The sequence below is a fragment of the Artemia franciscana genome, chromosome 7 (genome assembly GCF_032884065.1).
Source record: "Artemia franciscana chromosome 7, ASM3288406v1, whole genome shotgun sequence".
In the NCBI taxonomy this organism is placed as follows: domain Eukaryota; kingdom Metazoa; phylum Arthropoda; class Branchiopoda; order Anostraca; family Artemiidae; genus Artemia; species Artemia franciscana.
Genome location: NC_088869.1, coordinates 33,888,449 through 33,909,268, shown reverse-complemented (window position 1 = coordinate 33,909,268; position 20,820 = coordinate 33,888,449). Strand labels below are relative to the sequence as shown.

The 20,820-nt window shown below is 35.4% G+C and overlaps 1 protein-coding gene across 1 annotated transcript in view; it reads left to right on the top strand.

Annotated features, from left to right (window-relative positions):
• The window catches only part of LOC136029190 (cysteine sulfinic acid decarboxylase-like), a 59,338-nt gene that overhangs the window by 5,402 nt on the left and 33,116 nt on the right, over nucleotides 1–20,820 (top strand). The window contains exons 2-3 of the mRNA XM_065707327.1: nucleotides 5,797–6,025; nucleotides 20,585–20,801. Coding sequence (XP_065563399.1) covers nucleotides 5,797–6,025; nucleotides 20,585–20,801 — 446 coding nt within the window. The remainder of the gene's footprint in view (nucleotides 1–5,796; nucleotides 6,026–20,584; nucleotides 20,802–20,820) is intronic.

Genomic DNA, 20,820 nt, shown 5'->3' with positions numbered 1-20,820 from the left:
TTGGTAGTAAAGCCATGGAAAGTGAAGATGTGAATTTTTTCTTTAAAGGTGAAACTATACCAGTGAATAATGAATTTGTTTATCTTGGGGTAAAGTTTACCAGTAATGGGAAATTCAGTGGGCATCTGGATCTAGCGAATGCAAGGGGGAGGTATATTAGCGGTGAAATAGCGAGGAGTAGTCTTAGACGGGTGAGAGATATTAGAGTACATAAGAGGATTTGGACAAGTAAGATAGTACCGACGATGCATTACGGAGCAGAGATCTGTGGCTATCGGAAAGGTCCGAAACTTGAGGTGGTTATGATGAGATATTATAAGAGGATGTTAGGACTAAGGGATTCGTTTAGTAATTTGGTAATCCAGGGGGATTTAGGGCTAGTATCGCTGCGATCTATGAGGCTAGTGACCATGGTGAGATATTGGGTTAGGATACTGGGTATGCAGAGATTTACGGTAGCAAAGGCAGCATACTTAGAGGCGTTGAGACAGAATAGTAAAACAGGGTGGCCGGCGGAGATTAAGGATATCTTAGATAAGTGTGGATTAGGGGAATGGTGGAATGAAGGAAAGGGGATTATGGGTATGGAGGAAATAGTAATAAGGGAGGTACAAGAGAGGTTGAAGAACCAAGAAATACAGATATGGTGGGCAAGTCTGGATCGTTCAGGGTCGCTAAAATTGTATAGACAGATAAAGGGTAGTTGGGGGAGGAGGTATTTTAGAAGGCTGGGTTAAGTAGAGAGGATTTGAAGGCTTATTTGGATTGGAGGGGAAATGGATTTTTGATTGGGGAGAAAAGAAAGTACCAAGGGAGAAAAGGGGAGAAGGTAAAATCTATTGCTTGTCCTATGTGTGGATCTCAGGATGAAAGTTTAATACATTTTTTGTGTGAATGTGTCGAATTGAATGATTGGAGGCGAGAGATGTATGGTAAAGAAAAATTGAATGAGATATGGATGGTAGATAGAATGAAAGAGACAAATTTCCCGAGTATTAAAAGGATAGCAAGATTTGTAAGGATTGCAGCGGCACATCGGGAGCGTTTTCTTTAAATGGTATTAATCTAGTTTAGTTAATTTGTTGTTTGTTTTTTGTTATGTAAATTTCCTATGGCCCACGGGCTTTTTCTGGAATAAATTATTATTATAAATTATAAAATTATATTCGGAGACCCGGGATCAAACATGCTCCCCTTTCCTAAAAAACAAACCCCATATGTCAAAAGATGGGCAACTTACATATTTTAAAGCCTATTCTCCGAGGGCTATAGGAGATTATAGTATCTCCGGAGGCATATTTATAGGATGTTTGACTATTCTAAATAATGGCTATGTCAAAATTTTGATTGATGCTAAGGGGGGAGCCTACAAAGGGCAATGGGGACTTGTCATCCTCAGATTACTCTTCAACATCCCGCTCAGAATGTCCTTAAAGTTTCAACTTAATATCCATAGGGGTTCCTGAGATATTGCTGATACACCCATGTGACAATCAGCATTCACTTTGTGGTTTTTTTTAAATTTTGTTCAACATCTCAACAATTCCTGGAAGTTTCACCTTGATACCCTAGGGCTTTTGGAGAGCCAGGATCAAACGTGCCACTCTATCCTCAAAATAAACCCTGTATGTAAGCAATGGGCATCTTGCATAACTTAAAGCTCTTGACTCTGGGGTTCTGGGGGGTCATGTCATCCACTAGGACATGGTTACTTAACCTTTAGACTTTGAACAAGAAAAAATCACTGAAGTTTCAGTTGAACTCTTAGCCTTTTCGGACCCACCCAGGATGAAACATTTTCCCCTTTCCAATGTCAATAATATAATAATGGGCAATGTTAATTACTCACAAATTGCAAAATTTACGACATTTTTAAGACTAAATACCCTCAACTAAAAACTCTTAGCCGTTTCTGAGATATTGCTGATATGCTCTTTTGATAGCCAGCATATACTTTATTGTGTTTTGATTTTTATCAACATTCCCCGCAGCATTTTCTGATAGTCTCATCTTAACAACCATCTTAATATCTTGACAAACCTTTTTGGAGACCCTGGATCAAACATGCCCCCTTTTACTATAAAACAAAGCCAGTATATAAACAATGGACAGATTTGCAGAGCTCGCAGCCCTTGCTCCTGGGACTGCGATGAGTCATGCCATCCCTGGAGGCACAGATATTTGATATTTAGACTATTTTGAATAAAATAACGATCTCAAGATTTGATCAGATGTGATTGGGGTGAAGGAAATTAAAAAGGGCATGGTAGGTGGGCTAGTTTGCCTTCCATTACTTTTGAATCTTAAAAGGGCACTAGATCTTTCAGTGTCCAATCGATTAAGCCCCCTCCAAAGTTTTGTAGCCACCCCTTCCATAGGAAGAGGCAATGAGAAAAAAATTAAATAAATAATAGCCTACATTGAAGTCTTAGGGCCCTTTTCAAACAGTTCATGGTAACGAACTGTAGTAAGGAGCGACCCGGCTCAATAGTAACCGAAACTCTAAAAAACAGAATTTCGATACCAGTAGTTACATCCAAAAGAATCGCATTTTAATGCTGATTTTAAATATATAAGTTTCATCAAATTTAGTCTTACCCATTAAAAGTTACAAGCCTCAGAAAATTTGCCCTATTTTAGAAAATAGGGGGAAACACCCCCTAAAATTCATCTTAACGAAAATCACACCATCAGATTCAGCGTATTAGAGAACCCTACTGTACAAGTTCCAAGCTCCTATCTACAAAAATGTGGAATTTTGTATTTTTTGCCTGTAGACAAATCACGGATGCGTGTTTATTTGTTTGTTTTTTTTTCTTTTCTTTTTCCCAGGGATAATCGTATCGACCCAATGGTCCTAGAATTTTGCGAGAGGGCTCATTCGCACGGAAATGAAAAGTTCTAGTGCCCATTTTAAGTGACCAAGAAATTGGAGGGCACCTAGGCCCCCTACCACGCTCATTTTTCCCAAAGTCGTCAGATCAAAACTCTGAGATAGCCATGTTATTCAACATAGTCAAAAAAACTTATAACTATGTCTTTGGGGACGACTTACTCCCCCACAGTCTCCGTGGGAGGGGCTGCAAGTTACAAGTTTTTACCAGTGTTTGCATATAGTAATGGTTATTGGGAACTGTACAGACATTTTCAGGGGGATTTTTGGTTGGAGAGGGGATCGAGAAGAGTAGGTTATGTGGGAGAAACTTTCCATGGAGGAGTTTTTCATGGGGGAAGAATATTTCCATAAAGGGGGCGCAGCATTTTCTAGCATTATTTAAAAAAAAACAATGAAAACATAAATATGAAAACGTTTTTTCAACTGAAAGTAAGGAGTAGCATTAAAACTTAAAACGAACAGAAAATATTACGCATAAAAGGGGTTCACCTCCTCCTAATACCTCGCTCTTTACGCTAAAGTATTTTTTAGTAATTTAAACTATTTATTCTACGTCCTTTGTGATCCAGGGGACAAAGTTTAAGCTTTAGTGCAAAGAGCGATGTATTGACGAGTGGGCGAACCCTCTCATATAAGTAATAAAGACATACGAATATAGAAGTTTGTTACGTAAGCTAATTCGTAAGTTACGTATATCTTTTACTAATGAAAACGTTCGTAAAAACTAAAAGCTCTAGTTGCCTTTTTAAGTACCCAAGAAATTGGAGGGCAACTGGGCCTCCTCCCCCCCCTTTTTCTCAATATCATTCGATCGAAACTATGGGAAAGCCATTTAGCCAAATAATTAAATATGCAAATTTCACTTTAATTATTCATCTGCGGAGAGCCAAAATCAAAACATGGATTAACTAAAAAACGTTCAGAAAGTTAATAAAAAAACACAAGTTTTTCTAACTGAAACTAAGGAGCGACATTAAAACTTAAAACGGACAGAAATCACCCTGTATATAAAAGGGGCTGTTCCCTCTTCAACGTCCTGCTCCTTACGCTAAAGTTTTTACTGTTTTAAAAAGTAGAGTTGAGAGAAAGGGTCAAACTTCAGCGCAAAGAGTGAGGGCGTTGAAAAGGATACAGCCCCTTTCATATACGGGGTAATTTCGGTTCGTTTTAAGTTTTAATGTCGCTCCTTACTTTCAGTTCAAAAAAACTTGTGTTTTTTTATTTAATCTATAAATAAAGCTAGAGCGTCGCCTCTGATGAAGATACAAAGTTTAGTTTCCATCGGCCCTGGCTTACCTGACGCTTCTTTTAGGCATCTGATGGTGCGTATATCTATTTTAGCGGTTTTCCTCCATAAATACTTCCTAAAGATGGACTCAGTTTTCTACTCCGCTCCATTCTGCAAATACCATGCAGAAGTGAAACTCATCCCTGACACTATCAGTGCTAATTTATATAAATTGGGTGAAAATCTTAAATACTTTTCGTATGAGCCCTTATATATCCGTTCCATGCGACGATAGGCGGAAAAGGAAAAAGGAGAAAAAAAATAAGAAAGGAGATGCATTGGCACTAGTCATACAAAATGGAATTTTCCTTGTTGTTATTGAAGGGAATTGTAAACATTCGGTAAAGGGTTTCTTATGATGGTGATTTCAATTATGTAGTTTTTGTTTCGATTTGACTTCATTATTGAGGGAGTTCAGGTTCTTGTTTTTTACTTGAGAAAAACATTTCGTGATTATTAATTACTTTTTTTGTTGAATCTGAATCAAAATTACCATTTCTGAATCAGTGTTATCTGAGATGTGTTTAAATTCCAGACAGTTTTCTAAAGAAAATGACCCTTTAAATCTCAGTTATAACGGATCCTGATTAGTTCTTTGATAAAATTTAGCTACTGCTGCAATCATGATAATAGCAAAATTCGCCCTGAAAAACTGTTCCTGCTTTATACCTGTGTATTGTTTTTGCCTTCGGCATTGATCTTTGTTTTACAGGACTCTTCTTTTGAAAGTAAGAAAACAAGTGCCATTCATACACTTTTACAATGTAATCTTAAAAAAAAACAATAGTTAATTGATTTAATTCTCAGTCTGAGTGGCCTATATTTAAGTTCTTTACAATTTTACTAAATACCAAATTGAATTTTTCCAGAAAATTCCTGAATTTTATATTTTGCATAAGTAAACCAAATAAGTGGACGATAAAGTACAAAGACTTTAGTCAATGGCTTGAAGTTATATCCTCCTCCCTCTACTTCTGTCGGAAGCAAGTGGGGACTGGACCCTTTGCCCCTGCTTTTTATGTTTTTGTCAGTTACCACGGATCCTGATTAGTTCCTTGATAAAATTTAGCTATTTATATTATATTATATATTATAATTATATTTATAATTATATTTTATAATTATATTTAGATATATTATATAAATAAAATTTAGCTGCAATCATGATAATAACAAAACTCACCCTGGAAAATATTTCCTGCTTTATACCTGTGTATTGCTTTTGTTTTCGGCATTGATCTTTGTTTTACAGGAGTCTTCTTTTGAAAGTAAGAAAACAAGTGCCATTCATACACTTTTACAATGTAATCTTAACAAAACAATAATAGTTAATTGATTTTACTTCTGAGCCTGAGTGGCCTATATTTAAGTTCTTTACAATGTTATTAAATACCAAATTGAATTTTTCCAGAAAATTCCTGAATTTTATATTTTGCATAAGTAAACCAAATAAGTGGACAATAAAGTACAAAGACTTTAGTCAATGGCTTGAAATTATATCCTCCCGCCTCTGCTCCGGTTGGAAGCAAGTGGGGACTGGACCCTTTGCCCCTGCTTTTTATGTTTTTGTCTGGGCTCATGAAAAAGACCTATAACCCTTTATTTATTACAGTTTAGATCCATTTGGACTTATTGGACAAATTGTGACTGATACTCTTAATCCATCCGTTTATACCTACGAAGTAGCACCAGTATTTACCTTACTTGAAATGGAACTTTTGAAAGAGATGAGATCAATTATTGGCTGGGAAAAAGGCGATGGTGTATTCTGTCCAGGAGGGTCCTTTGCCAATTTCTATGGGATCAGTTGTGCCAGATACAGATTTTCCCCGGACATAAAGGTTTGACATTCTGTTATTGGCAACGAAGAAACATTCTAATTAAAGCCAAATCTGAATTAGTTAGAAGTGTTAGTTCCAAATTTTAATTAGTGGGTATGAAGAAAAACTGTTGTGAATTAGAAAACTCTCTAATTGTTTGGTCTTAAAGTATTCAGCAGCTTTCTTATGATGACAGTAATGATGGAACAATCATCCATAAACTTTTTATTGGACAAAGGAGTTTCAAAGAAAGCAACAAGTATTTTAACATTCCAAAATATTGATCAGTAAATATTTTATAGGGTTAATTAAATAAAATATCCTTTGACTGTGTATAAACTTTTCTTTACCTAGAAACGTCAATATGCCTAGAATCAAATCCCTTGTGGGCCAGGGATGCAAGTCCTCTCCTTTAAAATTGAACTCGTCATAAAATATGTGTAAAATCAGGAGAAAATTTCTGGGATACTGACGCAAATCCTCAGTAAAGTTATAGTGGGCAAGGATTTTTTTTAATGGATTTAGTAGTGGGGACATTTTGTTTATCGATTTTTTAAGTAAAGCAGATTTTCCATATTGCATTTCATCAAAAATGCTTAGCAAGATCTTGTTTTTCTTTTAAAAAACTTTTTCACATACTGACCAATGGTCTACGTTAAGTAGGTATCGATCTTCTGATTCACTGCTTTCGGCCGGGACTACAGTGCTTAGTTAGGGGGCAAATCGTTTAACGCTTCCCGTATTTTTTGCCCAAATCTCTCCATGTCGACCCTGGCTGAGCTTACAGAGTGACGCCATTGACCATCATTCCAAACCAAATAACCAGCGATGCCGGGACTTGGACCCCTGAAAATCCATTAATACAAAATTTCTATTTAGCAAAATCTTGTTAATAAAAAAAAATTATCCTCGATTTCAGTACTATTTTATGTTTTTTTTTTTTCTAAAAATCATTCCATGAACGAATTCCTTACCGTCAGATTTTCAAATAAGAGGCAACGCTCTAGTGCTGCCTATAGTAGTATCTCCAATCAAATAAGCCTCTTCCAAAGTTTACATGCCCAACCCTCCCATATGAAGTGCCTCTGGGAAAAAGAACTGAACAAATATAGTCAAACAGTTCGTGGTAACGAACTGTAGTAGGAGCGACCCGGCTCAATAGTAACCTAAACTCTATAAAACGGAGTTTAGATACCAATAGTTACATCAAAAGAATCGCATTTTAATGCTGATTTTAAATAAATAAGTTCATCAAGTTTAGTCTTACCCAGCAACACTTACGAGTCTGAGAAAATTTGTCTTATTTTAGGAAATAGGTGGAAACACCCATTAAAAGTCATAGAGTATTAACAAAAATTACACCATCAGATTCAGTGTATCAGACAACCCTACTGTAGAAGTATCGAGCCTCTATCAACAAAAATGTGGAATTTTGTATTTTTTTGACAGAAGACAGATCAAGGATGCGTGTTGACCCTTTTTCAACGCCTCGCTCTTTACGCTAAAGTTTTTTATTGTTTTAAAAAGTAGAATTGTGAGAAAGAGTAAAACTTTAGCATAAAGAGCGAGGCGTTGAGGAGGGATCAACCCCTCTTATATACAGAATAATTTCTGTTCGTTCTAAGTTTTAATGTCGCCTCTTACTTGCAGTTTAAAAAAAAACCTTTTTTTTATTTAATAATACGTTAAAGCCATATGGCTCTTACTATATGAAAGGAGCTACTTCCTCATCAACGCCCCACTCTTTACGCTAAAGTTTGACTCTTTCTCTCAATTCTTCTTTTTAAAACAGTAAAAAACTTTAGCGTAAAGAGCGGGGTGTTGATGAGGAAGCAGCCCCTTTCATACACGAAGTAATTTCTGTTCGTTTTAAGTTTTAATGTTGCTCCTTACTTTCAGTTAAAAAAACTTGTTTTTCTTATTTAATTTCTGAACGTTTTTGAATCAATGTATGTTTTGATTTTGGCTCTCCGCAGAGGAATAATTAAAACGATATTTGCATTTTCTTTTTCTTTTTTTGGCTTAATGGCTTTCTCATAATTTTGATCGAATTATTTTGAGAAAAAAGGGTGAGGGAGGAAGCCTAGTTGCCCTCCGATTTTTTGGTTAATTAAAAAGGCAACTAGAACTTTTAATTTTTTACGAATCTTTTTATTAGTAAAAGATTTACGTAACTTATAAATTAGCTTACGTTAAGAACTTTTGTATTCTCATGTTTTTATGAAAGGGGGCTCGCCCCCTCGTCAGTACCTCGCTCTTTACACTAAAGCTTAAATTTTGTCCCAATTCACTAAGAATGACCCCTGAATCACAAAAGCCGTAGAACAAATAGTTCAAATTACTAAAAATACTTTAGCGTAAAGAGCGAGGTATTAGGAGGAGGTCAGCCCCTCATATGGGTAATAATTTCTGTTTGTTTTAAGTTTCAAGGCTGCTACTTACTTGCAGCTGAAAAAACTTTTTCATATTTATTTTTTCATTGTTTTTTTTTAAATAATGCTAGTAAATCCTGCGCTCCCTTCATGGAAATTTTCTTCTCCCATGACAAATTCCTCGATGGAAAGTTCCCCCAGTATATCCCCCTCTTCTCAACCCCTCCCCCAACCAAAAAAATCCTCCTGAAAACGTCTGTACACTTCCCAATAACCATTACTATATGTAAGCATTGGTCAAAAGTTGTAACTTGTTGCCCCTCCCATGAGGACTGTGGGGGAGTAAGTCGTCCCCAAAGACATAGTTATAAGGTGTTTCGACTACGTTGAATAAAATGGCTATATCAGAATTTTGATCCGTTGACTTTGAGAAAATAATTGGCGTGGGAGGGGGCATAGGTGCCAACCAATTTTTTGGTCACTTAAAAGGGCACTAGAACGTTTCATTTCCGTTAGAATGAGCCCTCTCGCAACATTCTAGGACAACTAGGTCGATACGATCACCCCTGGGGAGAAAAAAACAAAACAACAAAAAAAACAAATAAAACACGCATCCGTGATCTGCCTTCTGGCAAAAAATACAAAATTCCACATTTTTGTAGATAGGAGCTTGAAACTTCTACAGTAGGGTTCTCTGATACGCTGAATCTGATGGTGTGCTTTTCGTTAAGATTCTATGACTTCTAGGGGGTGTTTCCCTACTTTCATTGCCAGTTGAGGGGATGTCGGAGAGCTATTGGAGGGAGAACACCGCCCCTCCTTGCCCTTTTTAGGTGCCTCCTCTTCTCAAGATTGGCCAAAATTTTGAAACAGCCGTTTTGTTCAAACTACTCAAATCGTCAAATAGCTATGCCTCCGGGGAACTGTTCCCCCCATAGCCCTGGGACAGGGATTGTAAATCATACAATTTGCCCATTATTTATTTACAGGATATCATTAGGAAAAGGATTTATTATTCTCCATTGTTTACATACAAGATTTTAGCTGCCTTCACTTCCAACACATCCAGTCAAAATTCTCAAATAACCATCTTGTTCAAAAAAGGCCTAAAGACCAAACGACTTGCACATAACAGCTTAATAGAGAAAACTCCTTTTGTTTGGCAGTGAAACAACAGCAAAAATAAATCTCTGGATATTTCGGTCACAAATACAGTAACCGTCTTCAGCAGATAAACGTCAACTGAAGATCTTTTGAAGACGGCCACTTTATATGTAGCCGAAATATCCAGGTATTTCGTAGTTGTATCACTATCAAAGAAAAGGATTTGTCCCTATTGAATCGTCATTTGTGCATCAAGGAAACCCAAGGTGGTCTTCAAAAATACCTAGCCCAAATAACGAGACCTATGTGGATGATGTAATACCTCACAGCCCCTGGGGCATGGTTTGTAATTTACGCAAGTTACCCATTGATTATATATAAGGCTTGTTATTGAAAAAGAGGGCATGTTTAATCCTTGTTCTCCAAAACGTCCTAGGGTGTTAAGGTGAAAATTTATGAAAATGCTGAAAGGCGTGTCAAACAAAAGCAGAAAGCACTATATGCAGAATGGTTTTCAAAAAGTGCCTTTCAGTGACATCTAAGGAACACCTAAGGTTATTAATTCTACACTTTTATTGCATTTTGATGGGTATGTTCAAGAGTGATCAGAGACGACCTGCCCCATTTGTCTTTATAGATGGCCGTCCCTCAAGACTGATAAAAATTTTGAAAAGCCCCTTTGTTAACCATAATCGATATAGTAACGATTATGCCTCCATAGATGCCATGTCCACCACAGTCCTAGGGTAAGGAATGTATATTTTGTAATTTGTCCGCTTTTTGCGTCCAGTATCTCTCATTGGGAAAGAGGGAAAGATGTGTCGGAAAATCCTAAGGCTACTGCGGTTCAATTTCAAAGAATATTTAGGGGTAGATTGAGCTAAATCGAAAGATATTATTTACACCCAGGTAATCAAAAAGGCATATCTGCAATATTGAACGAACGGATAAGAGTAGTGGTGGGACAATACGTCCAGTGGGACTACCTTATTTGGGCTCTAAAGATAAGGTCAATAGTCCCAGACAAAAGTGGCATAAATGAATTTGCATATAATTTGCACAACCGGTTTACCTAGCACCCAGAATCAGTTATAGGACCTTCCTTAGCAACCAGATTGTCTATACTACAGAGGCTACAACTCATTTGCATACTTCCATGAGAATCTCATTTGCATTTAGCCATGAGGCCATAAAAACCAACCGTAGCAACAAGATCCAATATATGGTTAGATTTTCAATGCATTTCATATTAGTAAGAAAGTAGCATTCAGAGAAAGAACAGTTTGAATATACCCTTTATCGTCAAGGTTTTATTTGACAAGACATACTAGCAAAAACTGAGTGGTTTGCTTACACTATTGGATGTGGATGGTGGAGCTGGCAAGAGTAGCCAGCTGATACAAAGACACGAGTATCAAACGTAGCAGTAGAAATTACAAGAGGATTTCGACTCTGCCCTGAATTGGGATGAGATGTATGCAAGATGTGTGATATCATTGAGCAAATTCAAATAGGAGAAGCAGTCATGTTTTGCAGCAAAACTTAATATAATGCGTGCACACTGACTGCAAGCTGCTTTAACTTCAACAGTGAATTATATTGAGGACAATAAGTTGAATCAGTATGTAAGAAATGAATGATATATTGTTGTCTATGTGTAATACAAATGTTTCTAAATCAAGAAAATTTTTGTTTGATACTTTTTAGTAGGTTACCGTTCGTATCTTTCTAGTAATATTCTGGAATTAGAATAAATCTTAGTTAATCTGTAGTCAGCTGTGAGATTGTTAGGTTTAAAAAATGGATGGATTTAGGAAACATAAAATTATGCAGAATCTTGTGATTTTGAAAAAATGTCTGAATCTAAATGATCATTTTTAAAAGTCGCCTGTTGAAAAGAAAATATTTTCTCAAAGAATGGTTATGATATTATGATAAGTGCATCTGAACGATTTTTCATGAGAACAATAAATAAATCGACAATTTAGAAAATCCTATCCGAACAGATTCTGATGAATCGTGATGTCACTCGATTACTCCTCTCTCTCTGTCTCTCTCTAGAAAAGAAAACTCTCTTTATCGATCGTAAGTCAGTTTCATTTTGGCGGTGAGAGAGTCGACACTGGTAAAGTAAATGTTATATGCATGCCCACTATGCACGTATACACTGGGCAGCTGGTCATCCTGTGAGGATTGTACAATTGTTGATGAGTCTGATGAAAAGTGTAGATTATGCGATCTGTGTAAGTTGCATGGAGGATATGCAGTGCAAATCAAAGATCGTAAGTCCTATCTTGAAAAGATTTAAGACTCATATTAGAGGATTCCTGTGCTCGAATTGTAACTATAGTAAATGTGATCAGTGGGAGAATACCTATATCGGTCTCATTAGAAAGAACCCTAAGTGAGAGTTTGGTTTATTTCTGGGAGACTGATATCTTCGTGGTTTTAAATGGTTTTGGGAGGAAGAATCAGGTCCATACTTCTACTGCTGGAACAACAAGAGAATTTGGTTTCTACGTCATCGCTGTGATGATAATGGCTACGATGATTATAGACCAACTAATTTTAATTTAGCTGTTACAGAAAGTGATTCTCCATTTGAAAGCACTGTGTGTAATATTGCTTCAAATAAGCAAATTGAAACACGTGAATTTTACAATATGAACAAAAAAGTATCATTGACTTCACAAAGGGATAAAATTAGAGCGAAGTTAAACTGTAAAGTAGAGAATGTGACCCTAACTTTGCATATCAAGATCAATATACAGTGAATTCACATGACGTGCCACCATTGGTTGTTCTCGACAGGTACCTATACATAGAAGAAAAAATCTGAAGAATGAAGACTTTTATTGTACATACATTTTTTAGTAATAAAAATATTTACAAGCATTTTTAGAAAATTGTATTCGTAGGACACTGAAATCAATATTATACAGGTAGGAAAGGGTATTTTCCAATCGGAAATGAGAAATGCATTGTAAATATAGCCACAACATCGGAAAACAAAATATAATAGTGAATTAAAATCATTGCTTTTGATCTATATTTCTTGTCTCGCTTCTAATTTTTTTAATAGTAGTTTTCCCACTTTGCTCAAGAGATTTTTGATGTGAAGCACGTAGAATGAATAGTACAGGCCAAGAACATAAAAAAATCCTAAACTCTTTGCTGTTTGAAAGAGCCATTGCCAATGACCTGTCTTTACAGTTGGAAGACTATTATTAACAATTATGTGGGTATTGTTAGCCTTTTAGTATGTTCGAGAAAATCCGAGGGTATACAATAGGATTTGTATTTGGACGTGTACGAATGCATATTAAATACACTGACTCTTTCATTTGTGTACATGGTGCCAAGTCTAATAGAAAACTGTCTTCGGAAATGATTTTCAAGTAAGTTTCAAATTGATCTAATGAGATTAATGCAATACTCTCAGCTAATGGCTCGGCAAAGGTACACTTCAATCATGTCCATACTATACTCATATATTGAGTTCCAGACAAGTGCAATACAATGACACCATGAGTTTTTGCGAACATTGTATCGGTTATACCATTTCAAATAGTTGTGAATATCGAACTACAGACTGCAGTGTCAACTCATACAGTGTCCTATTGGATTTATCAAAGGATGAATTCTAGAGCGGGATTCCATTTACTGCACACACAATAGAGGAAAGTCCAAAAATTTCAAATTTGTGTGGGCAGCTTGTTCACGATCCTAAAGCACTAGCACTTTTTACAAATGCCTATGCCAGTTTTGAAAGAATTTCACCATTGATAAATAAAGAATCGGTGAAGGTACATGAACTCGTGGCAATATGTCTTTGATCGGTGATTGTATGAAGGACAAGTAGTTTGATATCATTTTCACTAGCTCTCAGTTTTTCACTGCCAAAAAACAGAACTCATAGCTTGTTGCTTGAGTACATGAATTGTTGCCGAGGTGAGAAAGACTGCTAAATCAGGTGCTGTAGCAAGTACCATCCGCAAAATGAAATTGAATGGAGAGAGTGTTAATTTTATGTCCATCTCAATATTCGGTGGTAGCCATTAGGATATGTTAAATATCTCGTGATTTATTTTCCCTGCTAAATTTAATTCACTAGTCGCCGCTGTAAGTGCACCTGTAGTGTCAGTGTATGTCTTACATTTATGTCCATTGGCTGAGCGACTCAATTCCTTGTATGACTTTCATGTCATCAACATGAATTTTATGTAACTCGTATAATTTGAGATTTTGTTACTAGTGCTCACTAATGCTCCATTTGTTTAGACACTGATTTGTCGAAATAAATTAAGCAATACGTAATTTTCATAGGATATTTCATTGTCAGATTTCTTGACTATCATAAGTAAATCTATAAATGGGGAAGGCAAATCCATGAAATTGTCATCATTGGAATAAATGTGAAAATGAATGTTTACAGAGAGCGGATGTTGTGGATATAATTGTTCATAATAACTATGTTTTGCACTCACGGCAACATTTTCTGCAATAAACAGATTTAAAGATGAAGTGAATGATAGATGGGATTTCTTGTGTGGTAGATATGCCTTTTCTGCCTAAGAAAAAAAAGCTGTTTTTGATCTAGTAATTTTTTTCCTTGGTTTCTTCTTCTTCTTTTTAACAAGAGTGATGTCTTTCGTTTCTGACTGTAGACTGATGAGTAATGCAGTGTTTCTCGACCTTTCTAAGCCTTTTTCAATTTGTCCAGATTTCAATCGTTCGCCAAAATATTGAGCACCGAACCTTATATTTTTCCAAATCTTTTTGTAATCCTTGCCACAGCCGTATTTTGCATTCTTCAAGCTACACAATTGGGGCTCTGGAAAGGCTTTAAAAAAAGCTTTTCGGAAAATTTCAGGTCCAGCACTCGATCCCTTGGTGAGCGACTGAAATCTTGACAAAGTGGAAGAGGTTTAAAAATGTCGAGAAACACTGCATCACTCATCAGTCTCTACTCAGGTAAGAAACGAAAGACATCACACTTGTCAAAGAACAAGAAGAAACCAAGGAAGAGAAAATTTTTAGATCAAAAAGGATTTATGCTGCTAGACTGAAAAGGCATATCTTCCGCACAAGGAATCCCATCCATAAATTACCTCATCTTCAAATATATTTAATGCAAAAAATTTAGATCACTTAGGTTTTCGATTTCAGAAGAACAACATATACGGTTAAAATAATCTTATTTTATGAGTAATATATGGTCATTTTATTTACTTGTGTTTTAGATTTCATAAGAAGAACACACACGGTTAGAAAACATCTTATTTTATTAATAATATTTGATCATCTAATAAACTTTGGCTTTAGATTTCAAAATAATAACGTACATGTTTATTATATATCTCAATTTACTAATAATACCTGAGAATTTAAGAAACTTGGGTTTTCGCTTCAATAAGAATAAGCGCACACGGTTAAAATACTTCTTATTTTATTAAAATGCATTTGAGCATTTGAGAAACTTGGGTTTAGTTTTCAGAAATAAGAACAAACACTGTTAGAGTACATCTGAATCTGTTCAAAGTATTTGATAATTTAATAAACTTGTGCTTTGTATTCAGAAATAAGGTTACATACGGTTAAAATATATCTGATTTTATTAAAAAGAATTGATCATTTAAGAATCTAGGCATTTGATTTTCATAAAAAAGAACACACACCGTTGGAATACATCAGATTTTATTCAAATTTCTAAGTACTTAATAAACTGGGGCTATAGTTTTCATAAAAAGAAGGCATACAGATAAAATACCTCTTATTTTATTAGTAATATTTGATAGTTTAATAAACTTGGATTTTAGATTTTAGAAATAAGAACACACAGGGCTAAAATATATATGATTTTATCACTAATATTTAAGCCTTCAAGAAACTCAGGTGTTATTTTTCATAAAAAGGAACGTATACGGTTACAATACATCTTATTTTATCAAAAATATTTGACAATTTAAGAAACTTGGGTTTTAGTTTTCAGAAATTAGAACACTCGCAGTATGAATACATCTGATTTTATTCAAATATTTTAGCATTTGATAAACTTGGATTTTAGTTTTCATAGAAAGGAACGCAAACGGTTAAAATACATCTTATTTTAATAAAAAAAAATTTGAGCATGTAAGAAACTCGGGTTTTATTTTTCAGAAATAAGAACACACACGGTTAGAATACATCTTAATTTATTAAAAATATTTGAGCATTTAATAAACTTGGGTTTTAGTTTTTATAAGAAAGAACATGCACGGTTAAAATACCTCTAATTTTATTAATCATATTTCATAATTTAATAAACTTGGGTTTTATATTCTAGAAACAAAAACAGACACGGTTATAATCTATCTGGTTTTATTAACAAAATTTGAGCATTTAAGAAACTTGGGTTTTAGTTTTCACAAACATGAGCATATAATACGCTTAAAATACCTCTAGTTTTATCATTAATATTTGATCATTTCTGAAACTTGGGTCTTAGTTTTAAAAATAAGAACACACGGCTAATATACATTTATTATATTAAAAACATTTGAGCATTGAAAAAACGTAGGTTTCAATTTTCAGAAATAAGGACGCATATTGTTAAAATACATCGAATTTTATTGATAATATTCGATCATTTAAGAAACTTGGATTATAGTTTTCATAAAAAAGAAGGTAGCCGGTTAAGATCCATCTCATTTAGTAAAAATCATTTTAGCGTTTGAGAAACTGGGGTTTTATTTTTTATAAAAAGAACGCACATGGTTAAGATACATATTATTTTATTTTAAATGTTTGAGCATTTAATAAACTTGGGTACTAGTTTTTGGAAATAAGAACACACTCGATTAAAATACATCAGATCTTGTGGATAATGTTTGACCATTTAAGAAATTTGGGTTTAGTTTTCATAGAATATAAATACGTCTTATTTTATTAAATATGTTTGAGCATTTAAGAAACTTGAGTTTTAGTTTTCAGAAATAAGAACACACATGTTTAAAATACATCAGATTTTATTAATAATGTTTCATCATTTAAGAAGCTTGGGTTTTATTTTTCATAGTAAAGAGCACACATGGTTAACATATATCTTTATTGTTAAATATATTTGATCATTTAAGAAACTTTGGTTTCATTTCTCAGAAATAAGAACACACACGGTTAAAATACATCTGGTTTATTAACAACACTTGATATAGTTTTGAAAAATATGGACGTATATGGTTAAGATACATCTGATTTATTAAAAATATTTGATCTTTTAAGAAACTAGGGTTTTAGTTTTTATAAAAAGAAACTCACACGATTAATATGCATCTTATTTTACTAATTATATTTAAGCAATGGAGAAACTTGGGTTTTGGTTTAAAGAATTGAGAACACTACTACTACTACTACTAATAATAATAATAACTCATTGCAGCACCTAGCCGTCTGGGGCCAACACAGCTACGCACGCTCCTCCTCCAACATAATCTATTTAAATCCTCCCTCTTTACACCCTCCCAGGAAGCTCCCATTTCCTTTACATATTTATTTATGACATCCTCCCAACCCAGACAAGGACGACCTGCTTTCCGTGTAGCCCCGGACGGTTGGCCAAAAAGGACAATCTTCGGTAATATGTCTTCCTTCATCCGTAGAACGTGGCCTAGCCATCTCAACCTTTCTTTCATTATAGCCCTAGAAAGCTGGATTGAACCACATTTTTCATACAACCTACTATTTGAAATACGGTCAGTCAGCCGGGTACCGAGAACAATCCGAAGGCAATTTCTCTAGAAAACATCTAGTAAATTTTCATCTGCTTTTCGGAGCGCCCATGCTTCAGAGCCATGTTTGACCACTGTCATCACTGTAGCTTCCGATATTCTAATCTTGGTTTGCAGACTTATCTTTCTATTCTTCCAAACTTTTTTTAACTGCAAAAAACACCCTGAGCCTTAGCTATTCTACTTTTAACATCTTCACTGCTCCCTCCATCTTTACGAATAATATTACCAAGGCAACTGAAGCTCCCAACCTGATCAATCTTTTCGTTAACTAATGTCACCTGTTCATCTTCACTTATTCCTAGCCTTAGTGACTTAGTCTTCTTAACATTCATTTTGCTCACACTTTCATCTAATATGCTTAAATCACTAGCATAATCTAAGTCCAGGAGCGTTTTTCCTCCCCATTTGATTCCGTGGTCTCCAATTGCCTTTCCTGTGCTCTTTAAGACGAATTCCATCAAAATGATCCATATAAAGAGGGATAGAACACAACCCTGCTTAACTCCTGATTTAATACAAAACCAGTTGCTAACCTCATTTCCTACATTAACCGCAGCATTATTATTCTCGTACATAGCACAAATCACTTTAATGTATTTTTCTGGTATACCATATAACGATAAGACCTTTGTTAACGCTCTTCTATCAACAGAATCGAAAGCTTGCTCATAATCGATAAAACTGACGAATTAAGAGACTTGAAGATTTGAGAGACTTGGGTTTTATTTTTCATAAGAAAAACGCAAATGGTTAAAATACATCTTATTTCATTAAAAATATATTTGAGCATTTAAAAAACTTGTGTTTTAGTTTTCAGAAATAAGAACACACACAGTTAAGATACATCTGATTTTATTAATAATAGTCAATATAGTTCTGAAAAATAGGGATTTATATAGTTCAGATACGTCTGATTTATAAAAAATATTTGATCTTTTAAGAATCTAGGGTTTTAGTTTTCATAAAAAGAACGCACAGAGTTAAAATACATCTTATTGTATTAAAAGATATTTGAGCATTTAACAAACAACGACATTTGCGTAATAAAAACCAGTGATCTCAATAACAATAAATTTTTAGGTTCCATTCTTAATCCGACAAAGGGTAAATGAAATACAGTGTCCCCCCTGCCAGTAAAAACTTGAGAAGAGTGTAGCCTCCTTCCACACCTTGAAATTTGATTGGGTGTATTGAGACTTGTATCAACCCGATGGGATTATCTTTTTGGGTCCTTAGCCAGGCCCCATTTGGGGGGGGAGGCACATTAAGTTTCTAAAATAGGTTCCTCTTAGCTTAGAAACTTATAGCAAAGATTAGTCTTCGACAGTCATTTCTGGGCCCTCTACCCCCCTCCACATCGGTAGGATATTTGATTTTTTTTAGCGAGGAAATGGAGCCTCAAAGTTTCGAACGCAGCACATACCCAACATCGAAGACACCCCCCTTTTTTCCATTGTATAAAATCTGTATAATAAATAGACAAGTTGCATTACTTACACTCTTGCCCATTGGCTGTGGGGTCCCTGGAGGTAAACCATCCCTGGAGGCATATTTATTCGATCTTTTGACTATTTTAAAGTTAATGGCTATGTCAGAATTCTGATGTAATATTTTAGGGTGTAAAGGGGTGCGGATAGTAGAAAAAGGACATTTGAGGGGACCGGTTTCCCTCTCTTTTAAATTTTAAAAGAGTGTTGTTCAATGGCTTATTTCTAATTGAATTTTATGTCTGTTTTTAATATAATATTCAGGCTAATAAAAATTATCAGGGATCAAGAAACTACACTCATGATTTGAATTTTTCACGGGGGATGAGGCTTCATGAGCGACACGTTTTAGGACACTCCTCTCCCTTAGAAGAGTTATGCACATAAGCTTAAAATTTCATTTTAGATTCAAAATTTTGCCTCAGTAGAACGGTAGTTGTTCCAATTATTTACCGCAGCACCGAGCCACCTGAGGCCAACACAGTTACGCACGCTCCTCCTCCATCCTAATCTATGCAAAGCCTCCCTCTTTACAGTCTTCCCAAATCCTGTCCTACACTAATTTTGAAAAAAAACTTTTTCACTAAAAAGTAAGGAGCAACATTACAACTTAAAATGAAGAGAGATTATTCGTATATGAGGGGGTTGTTCCCTCAACAAAAGCTCCGCTTGGAGGGATGGTGCAGTAGTAGTAGTAGTAGTAGACAGGTTTAATAGCAAAAACTTGACAGCTATCGCTGATTTGTGTTTCTTTACAACATATACAAAATCAAACTACACTTGTAAATATAAATCAAACTATAAATATTAACTCTTATTATACATTTTGACGAAAACCGGGACGAAAGAATTACCATATCGGTTTGTTCTTGCTTTAACGGGAACTAACTTATCTTGCTTTCTCGTTCTTGATGGTAGAGGTTGATCAGGTAGAATGTCATGGTGCTGAGATTTAGAAAGCAAGTACTTTCCGAAACTCATTATCAGAGCTTCGTACCGGTTTTGGAGTGACGGCAGTCCTAGCACTTCCAGAGCCTTTTCGTAGGGGATGTCACGGCGGCCCTAGATGGTTGATACCGCTTGCTTCTGAACCGATTCAAGCTCCTGACAAAGATACACTGTTCTAAGTGCTGAGGGCACCCAAACAGGGTACGCATATTCCAGAATGGGGCGGACATACGCTATGTATGCATACTTAATACTCTCTGTGTTAGCACTGAACCTACGCATACCGTTTAAAGTCTGTAGACTAGCGTTTTCAATATGTGCGGCAAAGCTGAAGTCATTGGAAAAAGTAACTCCAAGGATTTCACATTTGCCTTACCCGAGTTTGGTCAATATTACACATACATGCGAATATTTCATGGTTTGTAATTGAGACATTAGAACTGAATCGAGGCTTGATTATTACCAGCGTGGATAGGAGGGGGAGAAACAGACTATGAATCTTGAAAATCTAAAACAGAGCCCACAATCCTGACATGCGAGCTTGGTTTTTTTTTAGATCAGCCTTCGAAGAGGGGAAGGTTTTTTTTTTAATCGTCAGCTAATTATGCTCGTCTAATTGTGACTTATTTTCTATATACCGAGAAGGATCTTTTCCTGGTGGGTATTTTCAAAATGAAACCTTTATTTTAATTCAGGTTATCCCAAAATTAACCATTATTGAGTAGACGAAAAGTGATACAAAAGCCAAGATGGCATTTCTTCAGACTTGGTTTAAAGCAAACTCTAGCTGCTGTGTTACCACATCTACAAATTCATCCATTCCAAGCCAAATCCCAGAGAGGCCGACTAAAGTTCCTTAGTAATGCCAGGATTTATTAAATTGTTATCTTTTATTCATAGGAAGAAGGTCTATCTGGAAGAAAATTGGTTTTATTTACTTCTGTCGACGCCCATTATTCAGTAAAAAAGGGGACATTCCTGTTAGGAATCGGAACAAAGAACTTGGTCTTAATTAGAACGGACAAACAAGGAAGGATGGACCCAACTGATTTAGAAATGAGAATAAAAGAGTCAATTGACAAGGATCTTGAACCGTTTGCAGTTGTTGCTACAGCTGGTAATTCTCTGCATTTTTC